This window comes from Brachycentrus maculatus, unplaced genomic scaffold (assembly GCF_059751285.1).
Source record: "Brachycentrus maculatus isolate JH-2025_06_01 unplaced genomic scaffold, ASM5975128v1 h1tg000197l, whole genome shotgun sequence".
NCBI classification, from domain to species: Eukaryota; Metazoa; Arthropoda; class Insecta; order Trichoptera; family Brachycentridae; genus Brachycentrus; species Brachycentrus maculatus.
Genome location: NW_028280948.1, coordinates 62,982 through 84,883, shown reverse-complemented (window position 1 = coordinate 84,883; position 21,902 = coordinate 62,982). Strand labels below are relative to the sequence as shown.

Genomic DNA, 21,902 nt, shown 5'->3' with positions numbered 1-21,902 from the left:
TTCAAAGAAGATACAATAATGCAATCATTACGCTTTTTGGCTTCTTTTTCGTTTACATTATTCATTTGTGAATTTTACAGTATTTCATTCCTATAGCATGTTAGCGGGCTGCCAGATTTACTTAATCAAAGACACACTTCCGAAAAAATAGTCTTTTATTTAAGGTATTAATTATCGGACACATCGGTTATTCTCGGATAATTGATAATTGTGTAATTGTATAATAATTTCCACGAATGTTAATTTTTTTGGCAGCGAAAGGGAGTTCGTTGCCCCGCAAATGTACTATACAGTTTGTTAAATCGGTATTTTCAGACAATGTGGAACTCGGGGTTTGTCTAATAAAATCGGAACGATTCCGTTCAAATCGAAACGTCTGGCAACTCCGCGTGCGAATGGATACATATTTCAGTTCTCGTGTTGTACTTTTTCTAAACGTAAATTGGTTCGAATTTTCTACCACCAGTCTCCACACTTAGTATCATACATGATAAAAATAGTGAAGGACGTTGGTACCATAAACCAAGCTAAGACACAAAATGCCGAACCCTCTTCTACTGGAACGGAAGGTATGCTGACGATAGTCAACAATCAGCTTCTCCTGAGGACTTTTGCGTGGTTTCCTCCCAGCAATCAGCAAATGCTGAGAAGTTCCTGATTATCCCTGATGGCCCACACTAGATTCTCTCCTGTTCCCAACACAGATTAAAATAAAGCATCTTTTTTATGTAGAAACAAAAATACACTCAACGATCTTTAAACCTTGTACATAATTCTTCTCCTTCAAACCGTGATTCGCACTTGATAATGTATAGGGCACTGCATCATATAAACGCAAAGTTAACTTAATCGTTAATATATGAATGAAAGGTGATCACCCCTCCGCTTAAGGGACCCCCCACCCTGGGAATCGAACCCGGGACCTCCAGTACGGTAACTGAGCGTGTTGACCATTAAACTACGGAGGCGGACATAATAATAAGCAAAGTAAGTAATAAATGCAACTCCCATCTTAAAAAAAAATCCCCACACATTCGCGATATCTGACGAACCTGATAATATAATATATCGTCCCCCGTGCAAAGTACCATACTTCGACGACACGTTTCGAACTTGTCGCGGAAAAATTTCATCTCGAATTATTTAAGTGCGCAATACGCTCGTAAAAATAATTACGCCTGGATGGCAGGTGGAATATTATCTGACACGCCACCGCAGCACCTGTGCTGGTGTAGTGCTCGAGTGGCGAGTACCTACCTGCTGCCTGCTGCCTGCCGCCTGCTGCTCGAGCACTTCCGCTTGTCGCGCGACGCCCGGAGCTTCGCGATCCGGGGAAAGCTTTTTATAGAATCAAATATCCGCCTCCTGTACTCGCGTACAATGTATTCACGAGAACTCGGAAGCGCATCTTATTATGCCGCACTCGCTGCAGCAGTATAGAGAAATACTTCGTTTTGTCACATCTTGTCATGATCTCTGAGCTCTTTTTATGGTAGACAACGTTTTACGGTAGACGAAAAAACACCTACATACTTCGGCTGTCCAAACTTAAAACACAGTAAGGGACATTTTTTGTAGTAGGTTTTTTTTGCATATTTGGACTAAGTAGAATCTACTTAGTTCAAATATGCAAAAAAAAACCTACTACAAAAAAAATGTCCCTTACTGTGTTTTGAGTTGGGACAGCCGACTTATTGAGAATTTTTTTTTTCTTTTGTCACAATCTTGTCATGATTTCTGCGCTGTTTTCATAAAACGTTTAACGGGAGACGGTAAAACATCTAGTATTTTGATAAAAATGAACCTACAATTTATTATTTTAATTAAATTATCTAATAATGAATCAGCATACACTTTTTCTCGTTGATTGAAATGTTTTGGGATTAAAAATACTAGCATCATTCGACATATCTGTGGTGACACAGAAGAAGGGTACAAGTTTGTGGTATATGTCCCAGACTTGTACCTCTCTTCGGTTTAACCACAGATATATCGATGTTAGAGCTTTTTAGTAAATTTCAAATGAATACAATATTGTTTTGGCGTCTAATTATGTACCTAGTTTGTTTCGTAACGTTTCTGTGGAATTTTTCTTTGCTCGCACAAAAGATAGTATCCAAAACCACTATTTTTTTTAAAGGAATAATTTGTTTGCAAAGACAGAGTGGTGTGGCGTTCTATTCTCTCTGCCTACCCTTACGGGGAAGCGGCGTGGTGGTTAGTTAGTTAGTTAGGAATAACTTGTAAATCTTGCACATCCTCCTTCTAGAGGCTTGTCTGTAGGTAGGATAGTTGGAAAGGGAAAGTATATGTGAAAAATACATTACAAACACCCAGACCAATTGAAAATGAATAATTCTTGAATTCATTTTGCATTGGCGGGAATCGAACCCGCAACACCAGTTTTGCAGTCGAAGGCCTATTCGACTACAGCGCCTGTCTTAAAATCAGATATTTATTATAATAAAGAATCGTATTATTCGATAACATCTTTAGACTAATTACGAACTGGAGTGATTTGAAGCTTTCGCGGAACGAGCATAATAGAATGTTACTCATCCGGTTGTCTCATCTTCCGCCCCTCTACCCCCACCCCCCGCTTTCGCGCTGGTAGTACATACAGCATACATGTTCCCGGCGTATTATCAGGGAAATGAGCAGCATGATCCATTGCACAAAGTGGTCCCACACGCACACAGGCACGACGCACGGTACGCACACACACGCGCCCGCGCTACCTTCGCGCGGGGCGCGAGGGCTTGCGCGCGCATATGCGCCCACCACCTGTGCCCGAGCCTCCGCGCCAATCTCGCCCTTCGGTAAGGGTGCGGAGGGCCTCTCCCTTCTCGGCCGCCGAGCCGGGCGAGGCCGGTACGCCGGCTGGTCCCGTCAGTGCACCGCCGTCTCCCGGAGCGAGAACATGGCGGACATCCCGGGAAGACGTCTCTAGTTCGAACGATGCACATACAAAAATGTTCTGTTCCTGTTCCAATACGCCTGATGTGCCGCAATTTCGCCAACACGCGCGGAAACCGATTGCGAATTGTGTAAAATTCTACGGACGACATAATCATCTAACCGTGTGATATAACCTAATCTTCGATGTGACATGAGGTGTGTTGAAATATTTTTTCGTTATACATGATCGGACGTTTTAAGTACATTTCGGAACTGAAGATCTCGTCGCGATACACAATAGCGGTCCCGAGTGAACGTACTTTTTTCTTCGAATATTGCCGATCTTGAAATATTCTTTATCCGCCGAACAAAGGTTTGGACGGAGGGAGTTTTGTAAGACTTTTTGGGAGAAGGTTTAAAGAATTTTTTGTGTAAACTTACACTTCTCAAAAATCTCGAATATTCACGATTTATTATTTTAAAAACATTGCTACGATATTTTTTTTTCGCGGAATAGAAAGTTTTTTTCTGCACTTTTAATGCACAATAAGCTCTTTGCTAAAAGTGAATAAAATTTTTCGAACAACATAATATTGTTGATATGAAACAAATCTCAAATTTCTGACATCATAATCCTCGTAAGGACATAATTTAGAATTGGATTTTCCTGTTTTATAAATGTATTCAATGTAATAATACACAGTATGAAACTTTAAGTATTTTTATTAATATTGCCGCGGTTTGGAATGAATTTCCTATAAATGAATTCGTAATTTTTCCAATTCAATAAAATAGTACAATTTTACATATTGGCTCTATCCTTGAAAAGTAAATCTATAAATTTATTTTGGAAACTTAAAAATTAAAGGTGTATAATTTTTTAGTTTTTTTCGTAGCACTTTTTTCGGTGTACTTTCCGATCATTTAAGTATTTCGAGTTTTTGACCATTTGAGGATTTCTACCATATTTTTACGTGATAAAAAATACTACTTTTCCTGGGATTCTGCTTAACAGTTTCGACCTAAAAATGTGTTTTGTAAATATAATATTGTTAATTAAGCCTTAATTTATTATGAAGTAAATCTTATCTTATATATTCCACCCCTGGATCAAAGGACTTACAAGTGCAGATGTGATTTTCTTTGTACAATTAAGAATCCAGTTAAAGATCGCAGGGATCAGAGAACAATTCTGCGTTCAAGTAATAAAATATTTTATTAGTCTGATGAGAATTTTTTAATTAAGTTTAACTTGATTAAAAAATAAATCCTTTTACTGAGAAAATATGCACTTATTTCAGTTATTAAAACAACAGATCTCCTATTTATCTTGTGAAAAGTTGAGGAAGTACAAATCATATTTGAAGTCATTTACACAGTTTTAATCAGATTTTTTTTTCTGCATCAAATGTATTTGCTGTCGTGTTATTTTTATGACTTAGTGTTTGAAATGGATCATTTTTATGTAGATCTTTAATATTTTTACACTCGTAAAATTTGATATTTATCAAAGTCGTAAAAATTTGGTAAAAATGCATACTTTAACCAAAACGCTCAAAATTCTACTTCGTCCTTTTCGCTTACTGAAGTCATTGTGATGTATAAAAAATCGACATAAGTTAAGTTAAACATGTGGACAGACAGTAACTAGTTTTGGAAAATGGTGACATCATAAATATTCACACGCCATTTAGGACATAATTAAGATAAATAATGAGTTTTTGATAATTAGTTATTTAATGTTGTTTTAGAAAACTGGTTCCCGTATCAAGATCTTCTCCAACGCGGCCCCTCAGAGCTCAGACCGCATCATCCAGATCATCGGGCGCCCCGAAACCTGTGTGGATGCCATCAAGGAGATTGTGAATCTCATCAAATCTGTAAGTTTTGTGACAAACCACCTTGCAATACAATTCCGTCAATGATAAAGAAGAGTTGTAAGTTGGGATTAGTTTAAAAAACAATTATTAAATTATATTTATTTATTAATTAAAATATATTTATTTCAATATTTATTTTTTTAAAAATGGAAGTTGTGTTAATATAAAAATTGAAGCACATCATTGATTTGAAATCAGAGTTTATAAAAAATTGTTTTGCTTTTTGTTATAGAATTATTTACACTTCTTTCCCAAACGCGAAGGAATTTAATCGACTAGATTCCAATACTCTTTAAAATTGATAAATAATAATAAAAAAATCAAATGTATCACCATTTGACATGCAATATTGCTTAAGTTCTTAAATAATGTGGAGTATAAATTTCTATAATTTGAGTAAGTTGAGTTGTGTAATGGAAACAAAATGAAATATCTCTCGCTATTTCTATAATTTTGTAGGAACTACGAACAGCGGCACTTTGCGAGATGTATTATTATTTCATCCTAGTTTACTTGAATCACCTTATCAGTAGATGGGTTATTTTGCCTTTAAATTATTGCAATAAAATATAATTCAATATATTTTTGTGTCTGTTAGACACCGGTCAAAGGCGTCGAGCACAACTACGACCCTCACAACTACGATGACTTCTACGCCGAGGAGTATGGCGGCTACGGGGGTCAGAACATCCAAGGGGGCGGCGGAGGGGGCGGTGGCGGGGGCGGCGGGGGCCCCAACCGGCGCGGGGGCGTGGGGGACCGCTTCGCCCCGCGGCCCATCCTGCCCCCGCGCGGGGCGTCCTTCCCGCCCGCGCGCCCCTTCGCGCCGCCGCCGCGCAACAACTTCGGGGACAACCCGCCCCGGGACAACTTCTCCGGGGGGATGAACTACGGCGGCGGCGGCGGCGGGATGCCCAGGAACGACGGCTTCAACTCCAACCGGAACAACTACAGCAACGGGCCCCCGCCCCAAAACAACGGGGGAGGCACCCCGGTGACCCCCGTTCCCATCGGCGCGGACGGAGACTTCAGCCCCAACAGGACGCAAGTCACCATTCCAAAAGATGTAAGTTCTTTCTATAGTCAATGTTTGTTAACATACTTAACAGGACAGAAAAGGTATTTCTACCTGTTGGGTCGTTTGATGGTCCTTTCAATGCCGGAAGGTATTTTGATAGTCCTTTTAATGCCGGAAGGTATTAATATGGCCGCACCCAGCAGCCGTATTTTTTTTCAACAAAAATGTAAAGGTTTTAGAAAGGTGACTGTAACTTTCATAATATCGGTAAATTGTAATATTTTAGTATTTCTTGATCTTCCTAATAGATGTTTCCATATATTCTAAATAAAAAAATATTGCAATTGGATTTGAAATTGGCTTGCAACAAGCTCAAACAAGAGTGCTCATTTTGTTTGGCCGGCCTGGCAAGTACGGAATTGGAGAGCGCATTGACGCGCTGATGGCAGCGAACCGGTTAAGAACAGGAAGGATATTTTTACCTTCTGCCCCGGCCTCAATCCAATAGCAGAAAAGAAGGAATTATCCAGTGTTTTTATATGAATATTATACACCAATCTCTTTGTTAAGGTCTTAACTATATGTACATAATTATCGAATCCCGTCCCCAGGCGTTAAAAATACCTGTCCGAAATGTGTTAATTTCCTTCCTTGATTTGGCGTTTAATTTGTAGAACTCCATTTTAATTTATGCATTCAATGTTAAATAAAACACTGATTTCATCTTCACATTCGTTTGAAAATGCCATAACTAGGCGAAACAATTGTTAAAAAATAAATTTTTATGTGTTTTTTAATAATAAAATACAACTCAGTAGACTCAAAAAATCGTTGTTTGATTTAACATTTATTACATAAATGGTAAAGACATAGTAATAATGCCGCCAACGGTCGGTTTCCAGTTGGCGGGAGCTATAATCGGCAAGGGGGGGTCGCGCATCCGCAAGATCCGCCAGGAGTCGGGAGCTGGCATCACCATCGACGGCCCGCTGCCCGGAGCCAACGACCGCATCATCACCATCACCGGACAGCCGCAGCAGATTCAAATGGCGCAGTACCTACTGCAACAGAGGTAACCATCAAATCTACTCTACTCATCCTGGAACTATATAACATCACTCTACGATTGGGCTAGCCATTGCTGCTATCCATCTTTTCCCACTTTCCTTCTTCATTTCCAGTAATGTCATTCATGTCGAACTTTTCCACTTGTGTCATTCATATTCCTTAATATTTATTTTACTCCTATATCTGGATCTAGATCTAGATCTGGAGCGCAGGACTGATCCGCCTTGCTTTAATATAATTAACAATTAAGTTAATACTATGTAAAACTAATGTAGTGCCCTATGCACCATTGGGTGCAGATATGTTCGTAATAACTGGCTAAAACATGCATTTTTATGGTAAAGTATTTTTTTTCTCACTATGACAGAATGAATTTAAATGTATTTTAACATTTGAATTTTTATTATTTCAAAATTTAATAATGAGAATTATAAAATACTTGATTCTTTAATTCTCTAATACTTTGATTCTTAAATTTAAAAAAACATTTGTGTCTTAATTAAATACTCATTCTTTTTTGTCATGCAAAACTAACTTATATGCAATTCTTTTCCCTCGTGTGGTAAACCACACAAACATCATGTCACACTAACCTGAACCATTATGGGTGCTTTATATTTAATAATATCATCTTTACATCATTAATCCTAACTGTGGTTCTTTATGTGTATTAGATAATAGAAACAAAATTTCAATTCCATAATAACTAATCATTATATGAATTGAAAAGCTTCATTTTATATAAGAATTTCAATTTTGCTTTCTAATAAACCCTCTAAATTGTTTGTTGTTTTCTGCTACATCTTTTGTTCAGCCTGTGAATTAACTGTCAATAATTTAACCGCCTTGTGATTATTACAAATTGTGTCGGGCTGTGGTCCCGTGGTTAGTGTCGCGGACTCTTGAGTCAGAGTTTCTGGGTTCAAACCCACTCTACCACAATTTGATGCCTATTTTTAATAATGAGTCGCTTAAGCTCACAGAAATTGAAGTATTTTTGTAAATTAAAAAAACAGTAATAATTTCTTTTTTATATAAATAAAAAATAATAAATAAAAACATGTATTCCTAATGCAGTTTAGTTACAAAACCTTTTTAAAATGTAAAATAATGTACTATTTATCGCATGCATAATGTGTTCTCTTACGCAAATTAATATTCTATTTAAGATTAATTTGTTTACTTCCAATAAACTCAATAATTATTTAGTAAAATAAAGGGAAGGGTTTTCTTATTTCGGGTATTTACTTTGGAGAGAAAAAGCCAAAAAAATTGGTTGTTCACTGATTTTGTAAGAAAAAGATTTTGAATTTTGACTCGATTAATTTTTAAGAATGTGTGACTTTGAAATGCTTATCTGTTTCCTATTAACTTGTGATGTTGGAGAAGAATAGCCGCTGTGGACTAACAAGCGCTGGTCGTTGTTTGGAAGACTAGTGATTTTGTTGTTCTGTTTTAATTTAACAAAAAATCATTAGTCTGCCTACAAAGGCCGGCACCGCCATCACCTCCTTCGGGGACGCTTCATCACTAACAACTCCGTCATCCACCTCTACCATCTACCATCTGCCATCTGCCATCCGCCCACCTCTTCTGGGCTCCTGGGACGCTTTTTTAATAAGTCTAATAAATATTAATTCTAACTACTTTGAAATGTGTTTTTTAAATAATTAAATCTTATTGATAATGAACTGTTATATTGTTTCATGAGTGAAAAAAACCTAAGATATTTTCTGATATTTTCAAGAACTATTTTCTGATATTTCCATGTGAATATAATACAAATCAATTCTCATGTCATTGGAATGTAAAAATACATATTAAATTAGAATAAAGAAAAACCGATAGACTAAGGGCGCTTGTCCACTACCTGGAATTATACTGTCCGGCAGTCCGGTTTTGAAAAATGAAAACGACTACGACAGTTTTGCGTGATCGAATTTACGCGCAATGTGTTCACGCACCGATCAAGAGCTCCGATCCGAAGAAAGATGAACAAAAGCACAAGTCAATTTGGATTGGCTTGGGCCAATCATCGTTTCAAAACGCTTACTGACGTGCCGGGTGGTAAAATTCCGTATAGTGGACAAACGCCCTTAGAGTAAATGTCAAATACTTTGCATGTAAATATTCTTGTTTTGAGATTTCTGGTAAAGTGATTAAAAAAACTGCCTTAGTCATAGTCCAACAGGTTTTTTAATAATGCATTTTACTCATTATAATTTATCACTAACAAAGTCTCTTTTTAAACCTGCCAATAAAAAATTAAATGCTGTGATTTTATTATCATAATATTATTAATATTCATTGTTTTTATCTGAAACAAAATAATATGTAAAAAAAATCTACATAACAGATATTCTTAAATTATTCTGTATTTCATGAATGTTTTTTGTTTCTTTCTAGTGTTCACGAGAGCAGCGGTCGCGCGGATGATTATTGAAGAGTAATCCATTGGAAATAGTTATAAGTTTATCACTTTTTGTTATTGAAGCCTAATGATACTTCTGAAATGTTTTATTACCAAAAGTAACAATATTCAATACCTTGTTTTGCTATACCGAAATGCACAAAAAGAACTGCATTACAATTCGACTTATACTCAAAAAGATATTGGAGTTGTGAAAATAAAACCCCTTTTTTTGCTAGGAGCTATGAACCAATTTGTAATAATCTTTACCACACAAATTAGAGTTTTGGAAGTATTTAAGAAGCTGTACATAAGTTAATACTAATACATTTTGGTAAACAGGGATAGCTGTCTAGTTATTTTTGGTTCTGTACATTGTACATTCACATTTTTACAGTTTAGTGGTATTTACAAGTTTGGGGGGGAGTATCCATTTTGTATAGTTTGCAGCGACATTCCTCACCGAGTCATTAGATTATCTTGTACCAGAGGAGGAGGTGCTTAGCTTTATTGTTTTACTTTACAGGTTACAGGGCATTACGACCGAACTTTCAGTTATACGGTAACCATTAGTGTAATTACCAGCCCGAGTTCTATCGGACTAGACCGCAAAGTCCACAAGAGTACAAATGTAGTCAAGTTTAACCATTTATTAATTATACTAAAACTACTTTACCTCTACCAAAAATTATAATTGTAATAGTTAACTAACACACGAGGCATTACGGAGTGGCTAATCAAATTTCTGTATGTTTTTGGAAGTAAATGTATTTTATTTGGTTCTCATTGTGACTTGAGCCATTTGTATCTTATCGGGTTTGTATATGTGAAGTTATAAGAATTTAAATGTAAACTTAATTCATTTGAATAAAGAGTTATTATAATTCAACATTTTCTTTTATTATCTCCGAACACCTTATCTTGGGATCCCGTTATCTTTGCAAATATTCCGACACCAACGCAGCATATGGATTAAGGTGACATATTCCGTGCAAATATACATATTAAAATTACTACTGTAATACTAATAATTAAGAAAAAGAATATTCATTAAACCAAGAAAAGGAAAATTTGTCAGCTCTTATATTTCAAGTTTTCATAAAGTTTTATTATATTGCGTAAAAAAGTAATGAAATTAAGTCAAATAGTTATTTTGTACATATATTGTCAAGATTTTGGAATTCATACTAAGAATAAAAACACAAATTATTATGTATCAGTTTTATTATTTTTTTTAAAAATGACTTATCATCTAACTTAATACTTACGTAGGTAAAAGTGTATAATAAATATGACTTCATTTTTGACATGCAAAAATTTTATAATTTCGGAATTCAAAGGTCGATAGTATGAGATTTTTTGCCAGTAAAGATAAAACGTCACAGCCAATAGTTTTACTATTCATGAAGATAATTTGATAGCGCTTAAAGTTACAAAGGTTAGATTAAATATTTGTATATATAATAAAATTGGTCGGCCACAAATAGATTTTATTTGTTAGTGTACACCAAAAATGAACTGAAAAAATAAAGCTAAAGCGAAGTTATTTACTGAGATGAAAATCAAATGCAGTAAGCGAGATTTGAAGAACTTAGAATCAACAAGGCACTTTTACCCAATAATTACTGATTATGATCAGAGCTGCATTCGCAACAGCCAAGAAGACAACACCCAACATTTCGCAAATAGGTTTGAACAAGAGTTTTTTTAAAAATTCAATAAAAACTACATAATGCAGACTACAGTGCAAGTATTACACACCAAAATCTTATCTATACATATTTTCCCCAATTTAATCACAGTGAAACGCCCTTGAGGTAGTAGTTTACGAAAATGGCTGTATATAAATAATTGCTATTATTAAAATTGCTTGCGAGAAGCGCTCTCTCAATATGCATCAATTCAATTGAATTTTTTTACCTCCTCAACCTACACATTTAGGTTCGGGGTTTGATTCCCAGGGGTATTCAAATAAATATATGGGATTTCTGAACTGTAATATTTATTTAATATTACCTTGGCCTTGAAGCACAAATTATGCATCATCGGGTGCTGATAAGGGTTTAATATAAAATAAAATTGAAATTACTACAAAGTTATGAAAATTTCATAGTCACTGAAGTAACTTTTTCCAACACTTATATGTATGTAGTTTTTAATACTATGATTTTATTCACTCAGATAAAAAAAAATAAGTCTTACAATGTGGTTTATTAATATTTGTCAGTAGTGATTTACCACCAAATATGCACAAAATAATGAATTTTTTACGTAAATTAAATTTATTCCTTAAGAATTAAACAATGGTACACATAAACATAATTATTTATAACATGCATATGATAATTTTTTATGTGAGTGATAAGAAAACTAACACTTTTATAAAACTAAACACTTAAACAAGGATACACATGAAACAGCACTAAATTTCCATCCATTTTTCAGTGCACTGTAAACTTCATTGAAAGAGTAACAGATTTATAGAAAATAAATTTTTAGTGTTTTTAAATTAAACAGAAATAAAAAGACAAATTTATTTCAAAGGTATACAAATTTGGAAAATTATATTACTTACAAAATAATTTCAATATTATAACTCAATTTCAGTTACTAGAAGCAAGTATAAATCAAATACTTTTTAATATAAAAATACAAATTCAATCATCTTTTTAGGTACAACTCATCACCAACCATTGAATTATCTAAATATTTCGAAATAATATTTTGCAGAAAGTCATTATTGAAAATACTTACTATTAAAAATTAAACTTGAAAATATTGAAAATACACATGTTTATCAATAAAGATAATTGTACTGTTTTAATTTACATGTCATTTAATAGATAAGGTACAGTACCTTTAATGCGATTTATAATATTTCGTTTTTATTTATATGTTTCATTTTACCAACAATTCGATTATCACAAAATTTATTGTGTTATACCTTGGTACATTTGAGTTGATAAACTGTTTCAGTTAAATTTTTCAGTGAACAGTATTTATTTATTGAACTTATACAAATGGTGTGCACATCAGCAGGCTTATTGCAATAAAACAATATCTTTAAACCAACCAAAAGTAAATTAGCACAAGTGGTCAAGGTTCGTTCCCTTTGTAAGTTATTGGATTAGTGGGCAGATAGTGCTTGTACAAATTCAACATAAATTCATGATTTCAGGTTAAGGGATGTAATAAGAGGAAGGCACGAGAACCAGGATAAAGAATGGGAAAGGAGTCAGGGGATAGAATCCAAGGAAGGGATCATATGATGGATAGTTGGGGTTTGCATTATTTTGGGAATTTTACGAAGATAGTCAGGAGGGTTGTATTTTTCACACGAAGAGGTAATTCATTATATAGTCTGGCTGCTTGGTTTGTGCAGAAATTATTGAAGAATGATGCGTAAGTGGAATGGTGGAATTCTCTCCTGAGAAGTAGATAAGTTTTCAACAAGGTATTTTGGTGCACTGGGATTTTTAAGAATGATGTAGATAAGTAACAGTTATGGGAGGTTCATGTGCGGCATTGAACAAAGTCATTTTTTAAATTCCATCAAAGAAAGTGATAAATGGGCATATTTTCTTAAATTGAAAACAAAGTGAACGTTATGGCAGACAATCCTGAGATCAACATAAGAATGAGAGAATATTTATAAAATAAATACAATTTATTTTGTGGGTATATTGATATTCAGGGATGCGTCAAAATCCAGTCAAAGCTAGAAGCAAACTGCTAGTCAATCGTGAGTATTGAACTAATGCATAGTGAGAATTCGTAGTGAAAATTTGACCAACGATTGTGATTTTGAAGTGAGACTAATATGAGTGCAAATAAAACAATAAAAAACAATGCTAAGAGAGCAAACACTTTCCTTATCATTCATCGTTCACATCGTGTAATTTTTTGTGATTCTAATACCAATATGTTTACTATTATTAGATAGTGTACTATGTACATGAGAAGCTTTGTACCCATTCCAAAGCAAATATAAATAATTCTGAGCAAGTAAAAGACATGGACTCCATCTGGAGGGATGTCCTCTGACACTGAATGTTTCCATTTAGGAAAATTGAAATTGCACAGAGCAGTTCATATTCATTCTCCGTTGGGTGCCCGGCAATACACCGACCTATTGACCATTCTTTAAAAGGGGGGTAAAACCCAGCGTCATGTTTTGTTACCTCTGTGTATACCTCCTATGTATATACAAAATATATTAAATTATTTATGTTATAAGAAATCACAACATACTGACCAATAGTTCTAAATCATCAAATTTCTCACATTCAAACAATTAAAATTGAAGATACAATGTAATAATGTTTCAGCATATTCAATTCATATTACTGGATGAACTTGTTAGTTCATTCCCATAAGTCTGGATAAAATTTTATGATTTTACCATTGAAATCAAAATTTGATTAAAAAAATTAAGAATAAGTATATTTTTGGTATGTACAGTTTTTGATATAATTATAAGATATAAGGCACTTCAAATCATCGTAAACCTGTATTAACAAACTAAAATATTCCACATTCTTAAGATATTTGGTGTAATATTTAGATACAAAATCTCTAACATTTAATTTATCCATGACTTTTGCTTCAAAAGGATGATAATATCATGAAAATAATATGCATACATGTGTTACAAAAATAAACATTTCAAGCATTGTTTCGGTGACTAAACAATGCTTAATGATAGGCATTAAGATATGTAAAAAATATATATTTACAACCACATAATTTTCTTATCAAGAATTAAAATAATAGATTATCCAATGTCAGTGGTGCTCGTAGTAATGGTGATACTTTTCAGGATGTTCGGCAACATATATTACATAAACTAACGGGATAATAAAAGCCAAAATTAAAATACAGGCTAATAAATGTATCCATTTAATACCAAAGTCTGCTCCTTTCGACGTGAACTCATTTATTAAAACTGTTTCCACTGATTCCGGTGGTTGTCTGTGATCAATCAATAAAGGAGTAGTTTGGCCGTTAACTAGAGTGTGTTGATCAAAAAGCACATCACTGAGACCTGTGTGACTTAATTCTGTACTTGTACTAGGAAGATTGTTACCCTCAAGTTTTGGAACCTTAATTTGGGAAGCATTCACAGAGGCTACTATTAATTTCTGTTGGAGTTGAGCATCTGTAGGTAGAGGAATACCAGGTTGGGAATATCCCGGCTGCTTGGTGTCGGCGCACCTCGTAGGGGAACTGTTTCCACTAGTGTGCACCATAGGAAGAGATTCAGTTAACAGAGAGTAAGCAGCTACGGGAATCTTCAATACTCTCTTTGCGAAAATTTCATTTTCTCTTAAAATATTATTCGCTCTCATTATTGTAGCCACCTAAAATAGAGATACATTAATTTGTAAAAGAAATTTAGAAAAAATCTTGGATCATGCCATCTTGAATCAAGACTAATGCACAACAAAACTATTCATAATAGTTGTCATTAAAAATAAATTACAAATTCACAACATTACATTGACATATGCTACATTACTCTAATTACAAAATTACAATTTTGCGACATGAAAGAAGTCTATTTATTTATTTTTATACAAAGAGTATTTTTATACAAATTCTATCCAAAATAAAATAATTTGGAACTAAAGTCTGTGTCAAGTTACCAGGCGGATGAAAACTATGTATAATTATTAGTGAAAATAATCAACAAATGCAATTTACTCACCGTACAATTAAACCGTAGAGCAATAGCTTGTAAAGTATCGCCTTCTTTAATTTCTGCTTCGATAAAATGTTGAGGTTTGTGAACCTTCCTCAGTGGAAGAAGAACATCATCTTCACTGTCATCGCTGTACTTGTTATAACTAACCCTGTTGTAACCCGGACTGTCGTTTCCCTTTGCCTTCATCCTGAAAGTGAAACATACCAAAATATATAGATGGATTTAAATATTAAAAAAGGGTAATAGATAACCGAAACAATGAAATCGACGGTCCCTACGTAAAGTACTCTATCTGCAAATCTGTTACTTTACAGGAGAGAGCTTAGAAGATTTTTTCAACGTATTCTTTTTTTTAATTAACGGTTTTATCTGAAATTCCAAACAAGTATTATACATTTAAAAACATGATAAAATAATGTATTAAATCATTTAAAAACTTTATGCTTTATCAAAATTAAGTAGTTAGCGTTTTAGGAGTTCAGTTCATTTCGAAAATTCGATGTAGATAGTGTCTTATACGCCTGAAAACTAGGCGTAATTTATTTAATATTTTTTTGTTTATTTTTAATTAATGTTTTACTTAGTAAATACCACTATTTCTTAAAATCTACTGTGACACGTGTTTCGATGCATTCCGCATCATTTTCGTGGAATGCATCGAAACACGTGTCACAGTAGATTTTAAGAAATAGTGGTATTTACTAAGTAAAACATTAATTAAAAATGGATAGATTTTACCACAAAGTGACTGCTGAACCAATTAGTGCATTTTTTTGTTTGTTTGTTTATATTTGTAGATAACGGTCAGTTGATAACATTCAGCAAATATCTCAAAATTGTCAAAATTGTAGTTAGAGCACTTTAAGTAGGGTACGTCGAAATGACTAAGTCTGGAATGTAAAATGTTGAAAAAGGAAAAGAGGATATGCATGAACGTAGAAGAGGCGAAGAATATTTGTAAAGACAGAGTGGTGTGACATTTTATTCTCTCTGCCTACCCAGGGGTAGGTTATACCTACCGCAGGCGGTAAAGCGGTGTGATGGTTAGTTAGTTAGAAAATCAATGTCTAACAAATGTGTGGAAAGTGCAAGATAGTGACGCAGTGAGAATAATAAAAATGGCTAATTAACATGGAACCATTTTTGTGAAAAATTGCCTTAAGGGCGCTTTACAATTCACATCCAGATAGTTACACAATGTAGTCAAAGTCTAGTAAGTGAAAGTGAAAATTTTGATTTAATCTGGTTACTCTGGATAAGAAATCCGGAAAAGGTGGGTCTTGAGTTTAAATGAAAACTCCAGAATTTTTAAAAGATCTCAGATTCGGGGGTAAGTCAAAAACGAAGGCGCTATCACCAAAATGGGGACAGTGGTCATTATAAAGTATAAATTACTAAAATAAAAAGGTTAAACAGATATAGGTTGTATAAATGGTGATGTTATCAATTAAAAAATAAAATGATTATATTTATTCTTTGTAACACCACAATTTAGCCTTGAGCTATAAATTACAAAAAGAACAAAAAACATTTCAAGATAAAATTTGATTCTACTGAAGGTTCAAACAAAACAAAAGAAGTGTATACTAAAATACTAGAAATAAACGTGGTCATAGTTTTATTAAAGAACTTATTTACTAGTTTTATTAAGAAGCTAATTTTGAAGAAAAAATATCGCAAACTTTATAATGGCAAACATGCCGAAATACCAGAAATTTGTTATTTAAAATAAACACACACCTTGATTTTGGCTTCATCGTAATCAGGATAATATTTTATGTGAATGTTTACTACTTATTAGAACTTTGTTCTACACGTAGGACATATTTTGACATATGTCAACGAAACGCAAATGAAACCATAGAAAAACACCACGATTCGACAAATTGTAAATTATATTCAATGAGGATTTGATTCAATTATTGAACATGGCTCATCTTTCTATGGAGCGCATTTATAGACAAAATATGAGCGTTTTTGTTTCTATAATTTTTTTTATCTTTGACAATGTTCGTTGCCGGCTCGTCGCGATTGTGACATTGCGTTGGTTAATAAACTCATGTCAATGCTTGATTCGAATATATAAAAGCGTTTTGGGATAAAAATGTAGTGTTCTAGATTTTTTACGTTTTGTTAAGTTATAAATCGCGTCAAAATGGTGGCGAACACTCGGGTTATTCAGGTAACCAACATCGCCCCCCAAGCTACGAAAGATCAAATGCAAACGCTCTTTGGATATTTGGGAAAGATAGATGATATCCGGCTTTATCCGACAATACGCGACGTATCGTGTCCAGTTCAGTCCAGGATATGTTATGTGAAGTATTACGAGGCGTCCACGGTGGGAATAGCGCAGCACATGACGAACACCGTGTTTATAGACCGAGCTCTGATTGTCATTCCTGTTCAGTCCGGCGAAATTCCCGATGAGCACAAAGCGTTGGAAATGTCCAGCAATGGGACTCTGGTTCCCGGTTTAAATCCGGCCGAGCCCCGTCTCCCGCCAGAAGTCGTGAATACTCTGGAAGGGGTCCCTCCAAATCAAGTTATCCAAACTAACGACCCTCGGCTAGTAGCAAACGGGTTGCCGAATTATCCTCCGTTGCCCGCCGCTTACGACTCACGGAAAATTGAAGAAATCCGCCGCACGATACTCGTAATTGATGTTCCGTCTACTATCACGAGCCAGCAATTAATCGACTACTTTGGCGCGGCTGGACAGGTCAAATATTTGCGTTTTTGCGACAGGGATTCCGATAAACTGCGCTATGCTCTCGTCGAGTTCTCTGAACAGGAGAGTATAATTAAAGGCCTTAAATTGAACGGCACGCAAATTGAAGGTCACACATTAAAGGTTTGTTATGTTCAAAATACTTTTGTGGCATCAGATTTAATTAAACTTATATTCAGCATTAAAACCATTTAAAACTAGATTGTCAACGATGCAGTTTTCTGCCATCTTTGACGTGTTTTTGCCTTGAGATTATTTTGCATGGATTCTTTATTTATAAGATTTGTTTTTGTGCTGTTTACCAAATAAAATATGCCGATTCTTACGTACAATTTTTGCTTACGAAATTAATTATTTTGAATGCTTCTAGCTGCACCATGCAACACAGGCCATATCCAAACCCCAGACTAAGAGTAACGAAGCAGCTCAGCGGGAGATCGAGGAAGCCATGTGTCGAGTGAAGGAAGCTCAGAACCTCATCTCTGCCGCCATCGATCCCGTCATCGGAATGCTCTCCAAGGATAAGAGAAGGTATCTTTTGGTTCAATTCATCTATTTGTAACCACCGATTGGTTTTATCTTGTTCGCGAACACTTGTATCTATGTAAAAGTAAATTCAACATTTGCGACAGTACTTTAAAATCACGCGCAATAGATATTTAAACTGAGGCTTTTAAATTGAAATAAGAGTCGAGTTGTGGTTATACACTCTACTTCTTTAAACCCTTATCAGCACCTCAATAGTGCATAGGGCACTGCATCATATAAACGCAGTGTTATCTTTATCAGACACATGAAGAAAAGGTGATCAGCCCTCCGCTTCAGGTACCAGTCCAGGGTAATATTGAATATATATTAGATTGAAAAAAACACTTATATTTATTTGACCCCCCTGTGAGTCGAACCCGGGACCTCCGGAACGGTAGCCGTGAGTTTTGCTCATTACACTACGGAGACGGACAACATCCTAGCGTACAACAACCTAGATAGTCCTAATCTTATATGCCATTCAATAGATTAAACATCGAATGATAGCTACTTTATGAAAAAAAGGAAGCAAATTTATAAGTCGTATAATATGTATACTATGAAACCTAACATGACTACATCTCCAGTATATATTACAGGACGAGGTCTCGCTCGCATTCACATCGTCGTTCTCATTCGCATCACAGATCTCGACGCTCTCGCTCCCGCTCCCGGCAGCGCTCCCGGCGCTCCCGTTCCCGCTCCAGACGTCGCAACCGCCACCGTTCCAGGTTTGTCAACCTCGTAAATTCTTAAACTAGTATTTTCAATACGTTTTCTATAAGTATTACGACATCTGATTCGGTTTTCTAAATCCAGCAGGTCTCGTTCTCGAAGACGTCGCAGCAGGTCGAGATCTCGCGGAAAGAGCTCGAAATCATCTAAACGCGATCGCTCCAGAAACAGGGATAAAGATAAAGATAAAGAAAGGGAGAAAGATAGGAAGAAAGATGAAAAAAAGAAGACTCCCGATAAAGAAATGTCCGTCGAAAAAAAGAGATCGACTTCTGCAGAGCCTGTTAAAGAAAAACGCCGATCTCGGTCCAGGGAGAAGAAGTCTCGCGAAAGGAAACGTTCCAAATCCAGGGATAGAAAGCGTTCCAGGTCCCGAGACCGGAAGAGAAGTCGGTCCCGAGGGAAGCGTCGCTCCAAATCCAGAGACAGAAAGCGGTCGCGCTCTCGCGACAGGAAGCGCTCTCGCTCCCGAGACAGGAAGAGGAGTCGCTCTCGGGACAGGAAGAGATCCAAGTCCAGGGACAGGAAGAGGTCCAAGTCCAGAGAGTCCAAGAGATCCCGATCTAAAGGCGTGTCCAAGAGGAGATCCAAGTCCCCCGTTGAAGATTCCAAGAAGAAGGAAGACGTTCCAAAAGTGGCGCGGAATTACGACGAAGAAGATCAAGGATTCGAAGCTGATAAAGCGTCTCATAAATCGGAAGAGAGAAGCGACTCTCCCGATGCTGCCACCAGCACTAAGGACTCCCCCGATAACATGGATATATCCAATTCTCCCTAAACTTGACAAATATTTTAATGGAAAAAAAATCAATCTTGTTTTATACACTAATGGCACTAAGATATTTTCTATGTAAATATTTATACACAATTAATTTTCCATGTAATTATTTGTACTTCAGTCAGTAATTATTGGCGGTGAAATACTTTTCTGTATTGTTTGTATTTCAAAATAAGCACTACCGTTGAAGAGTCGGGAGTCTGTATAAACATTCTTGTTTTTTAATATGTAGCTGAATTGCTCTCTTTCAATAAATTGTTGCAATAGAAAAAGTGTATTTTTTTCCTTTATTAACCTGTAAGATAATCAGAATAGACCTCATCATAAAAACAAAATTAGTCCTAAAGGAGTACGGACCATAATACATAATAACAACACACCAGCTGAAAGAAAGCCGTGAATCAATTAAACCTATTCCTCGAATACAGCCTGGCATGCACAGCTTATTCGCCAACAAACTGAAAAATAATTATGTATATTTCCAAGGATTCATATTTTGCAAAGGTAAAAGAAAAACGGTTCATAAATTCATCGAATGAGTCAGATATATTTCTAATAAAAAGAAACATCTATACAACAGTGATAAATGGTAAAATGCATTTCTCCATTCCATACGATCCTCACATAATTTCATTGCACATTTTGTCAGGAAGCTAATAAATAAATATACAAAATAAAATCATAAAATTTGCTCACATACAATAGAAATTCATATCAGTAATCTCGTTCTCGACTATAAGTCGAACAATACTTATACAAATGGCTTTGTAAAAAAATGTAATAAATTAAATACATAAGAGGTAATAAATAAATAATTATGTAAAAACATTTATGTATATTACTTGTATAATAATTGAAACTTTTAACGTCTAAAGTGATTTATTAATACTAGAATGTTGCAGTGACTTGTAAAATTTGGACTAATTGGCAATAGTTAGCAACGGCAACCGGGAGTAGTCACCGGCCACTAACTAACAGGGAGATATTGTGGAATCCTGTCAGTAGTCGGAAATTCAGAGCTCTTCTCTCTCTCTTTCTCTTGCCCATGCAACATTAGTGGTCGTTAAAAGCTTAATAAATGCTCAAGCTCCATCACAGTTAAATAGTTCAGAGATCGTTGAACTCCACAGTCCAACTTCTCCAGTTGAAACTGGCAGTTTTATGACGCATTGTCGAAGCTGGCTTGCCAATTATCTCTCCGTGGCCTGTCTGATGCGGTACAGTTGAAAAAGTCATCTCCGTCAAAAGGATCACTCTCCCTCGCAAAAATATTTACAGATTCAGACTTCTTGATGTCTATATCCGCTTTAGGCCTATTTTTATTGCTGAGTTTTTGGCTTCGTCTATTTTCCGGTATTCCCTCCTTTCCTGCGCCGAAATCAAATCCTACAATTTTTTCCGTCCTTTCCTCTTTTGAGGGCAGTCTCAATTCTTCCCCCTCCCGGATTGTCTCCTTTCTGGAGTGGTCTCCGTTGGTGTCGGCCGCTCGGAGGATTCCGTTGCGCGGCTCCGGAGAGAAGTCATCCTCGAATAAGGATCTCGCCGAGGGCGGCGGGGAAGAGTTCCGAGGACGAGGGGAGGCGGGGGATCCCGATAAGTTCTCCGAACTGAGTTCTTTGTCGTACTTGAACCTGTTGAAATTCGACACCCGAGCCGAAACGGGCGATTCTTTTTCAAGATTTGCGTAAGAGCTGTCATATTTGGAGTTCATTTTCTTGGTCAGATTAACACTTTCCACAAAATCATTTTCAAATGGGGAATTTTGGGATTTTGGCGAGTCTTTTTCGGAGAAATCATTCGAGAACCTAAAACGGGTGCCATTTTTGGGAGCGATAGGAGAGTCGATTTCCGAATGGTTAAAGTCGTCGAAGAAGCGATGGCGGTGCCTGGCGGCGGGGGGCGGGGGGGAGGGGGAGCGGGCAAAGTCGTCCTCGAAGGGCGAGCGGTGGGGGGCCGTGGCGGGCGGCGCGGGGTGCGGCGCGCGCGTGGCGCGGTGGCGGGGCGGGCGCGCCCGCTCCCCCTCTCCGCTGCTGCCCGACCTGCGCCACCCTCGGCTGCCCATAGTGGAAGTGTATCTGAAAGAGATAGATAACAAACCCGTAAGATCCATCGGGACATTGGTGTTGTTTGGAAGGTAGGATCGCATCGCAAA

General features: G+C 36.0%; 4 protein-coding genes across 14 annotated transcripts in view; 2 read left to right on the top strand and 2 right to left on the bottom strand.

Annotated features, from left to right (window-relative positions):
* Window positions 1-10,163, top strand: part of HnRNP-K (Heterogeneous nuclear ribonucleoprotein K) — a 118,371-nt gene extending 108,208 nt beyond the window's left edge. For both annotated transcript variants that reach the window (XM_088263253.1, XM_088263254.1), the window contains 4 exons: window positions 4,650-4,778; window positions 5,377-5,844; window positions 6,699-6,868; window positions 9,271-10,163. In XM_088263253.1, the coding sequence (XP_088119379.1) occupies window positions 4,650-4,778; window positions 5,377-5,844; window positions 6,699-6,868; window positions 9,271-9,307 (804 nt within the window). In that variant the 3' untranslated portion in view covers window positions 9,308-10,163. The remainder of the gene's footprint in view (window positions 1-4,649; window positions 4,779-5,376; window positions 5,845-6,698; window positions 6,869-9,270) is intronic.
* Window positions 10,164-10,480: 317 nt separating this feature from the next.
* LOC148307535 (lysM and putative peptidoglycan-binding domain-containing protein 3) lies at window positions 10,481-16,855 on the bottom strand. Its single transcript, XM_088263282.1, has 3 exons — window positions 16,719-16,855; window positions 14,982-15,165; window positions 10,481-14,634 (listed from the first exon to the last, which is right to left on the bottom strand). The coding sequence occupies exons 1-3, from the start codon at window positions 16,733-16,735 to the stop codon at window positions 14,059-14,061; spliced, it is 777 nt and encodes a 258-aa protein (XP_088119408.1). The 5' UTR covers window positions 16,736-16,855; the 3' UTR covers window positions 10,481-14,058.
* A 120-nt stretch (window positions 16,856-16,975) lies between these two features.
* Window positions 16,976-20,023, top strand: Srp54 (splicing regulatory protein 54). Of its 2 annotated transcripts, none has more exons than XM_088263281.1 (4): window positions 16,976-17,832; window positions 18,080-18,240; window positions 18,885-18,968; window positions 19,057-20,023. In XM_088263281.1, exons 1-4 carry the CDS (start codon window positions 17,134-17,136, stop codon window positions 19,748-19,750), a joined length of 1,638 nt encoding a protein of 545 aa, XP_088119407.1. In that variant the 5' UTR covers window positions 16,976-17,133; the 3' UTR covers window positions 19,751-20,023. The 2 variants fall into 2 exon arrangements, with proteins under 2 accessions (XP_088119407.1, XP_088119406.1); XM_088263280.1 differs by having other exon boundaries at window positions 18,837-18,968; window positions 19,057-20,022.
* Window positions 20,024-20,275: 252 nt separating this feature from the next.
* The window catches only part of Dab (DAB adaptor protein), a 44,665-nt gene continuing 43,038 nt past the window's right edge, over window positions 20,276-21,902 (bottom strand). For all 9 annotated transcript variants that reach the window (XM_088263230.1, XM_088263224.1, XM_088263231.1 and 6 more), the window contains one exon: window positions 20,276-21,825. In XM_088263230.1, coding sequence (XP_088119356.1) covers window positions 20,910-21,825 — 916 coding nt within the window. In that variant the 3' untranslated portion in view covers window positions 20,276-20,909. The remainder of the gene's footprint in view (window positions 21,826-21,902) is intronic.

What these genes read in the sequence shown, in the direction of transcription:
- LOC148307535 (XM_088263282.1), bottom strand. An exon ending in CTCTACGGTTTAATTGTACG is followed by an intron (nt 14,635 to 14,981) that starts GTGAGTAAATTG and finishes TCTCTATTTTAG; the next exon opens with GTGGCTACAATAATGAGAGC.
- Srp54 (XM_088263280.1), top strand. Translation starts at nt 17,134, where the DNA reads ATGGTGGCGAACACTCGGGTTATTCAGGTAACCAACATCGCCCCCCAA. An exon ending in CTCTCCAAGGATAAGAGAAG is followed by an intron (nt 18,241 to 18,836) that starts GTATCTTTTGGT and finishes TATATATTACAG; the next exon opens with GACGAGGTCTCGCTCGCATT. An exon ending in CGCAACCGCCACCGTTCCAG is followed by an intron (nt 18,969 to 19,056) that starts GTTTGTCAACCT and finishes TTCTAAATCCAG; the next exon opens with CAGGTCTCGTTCTCGAAGAC.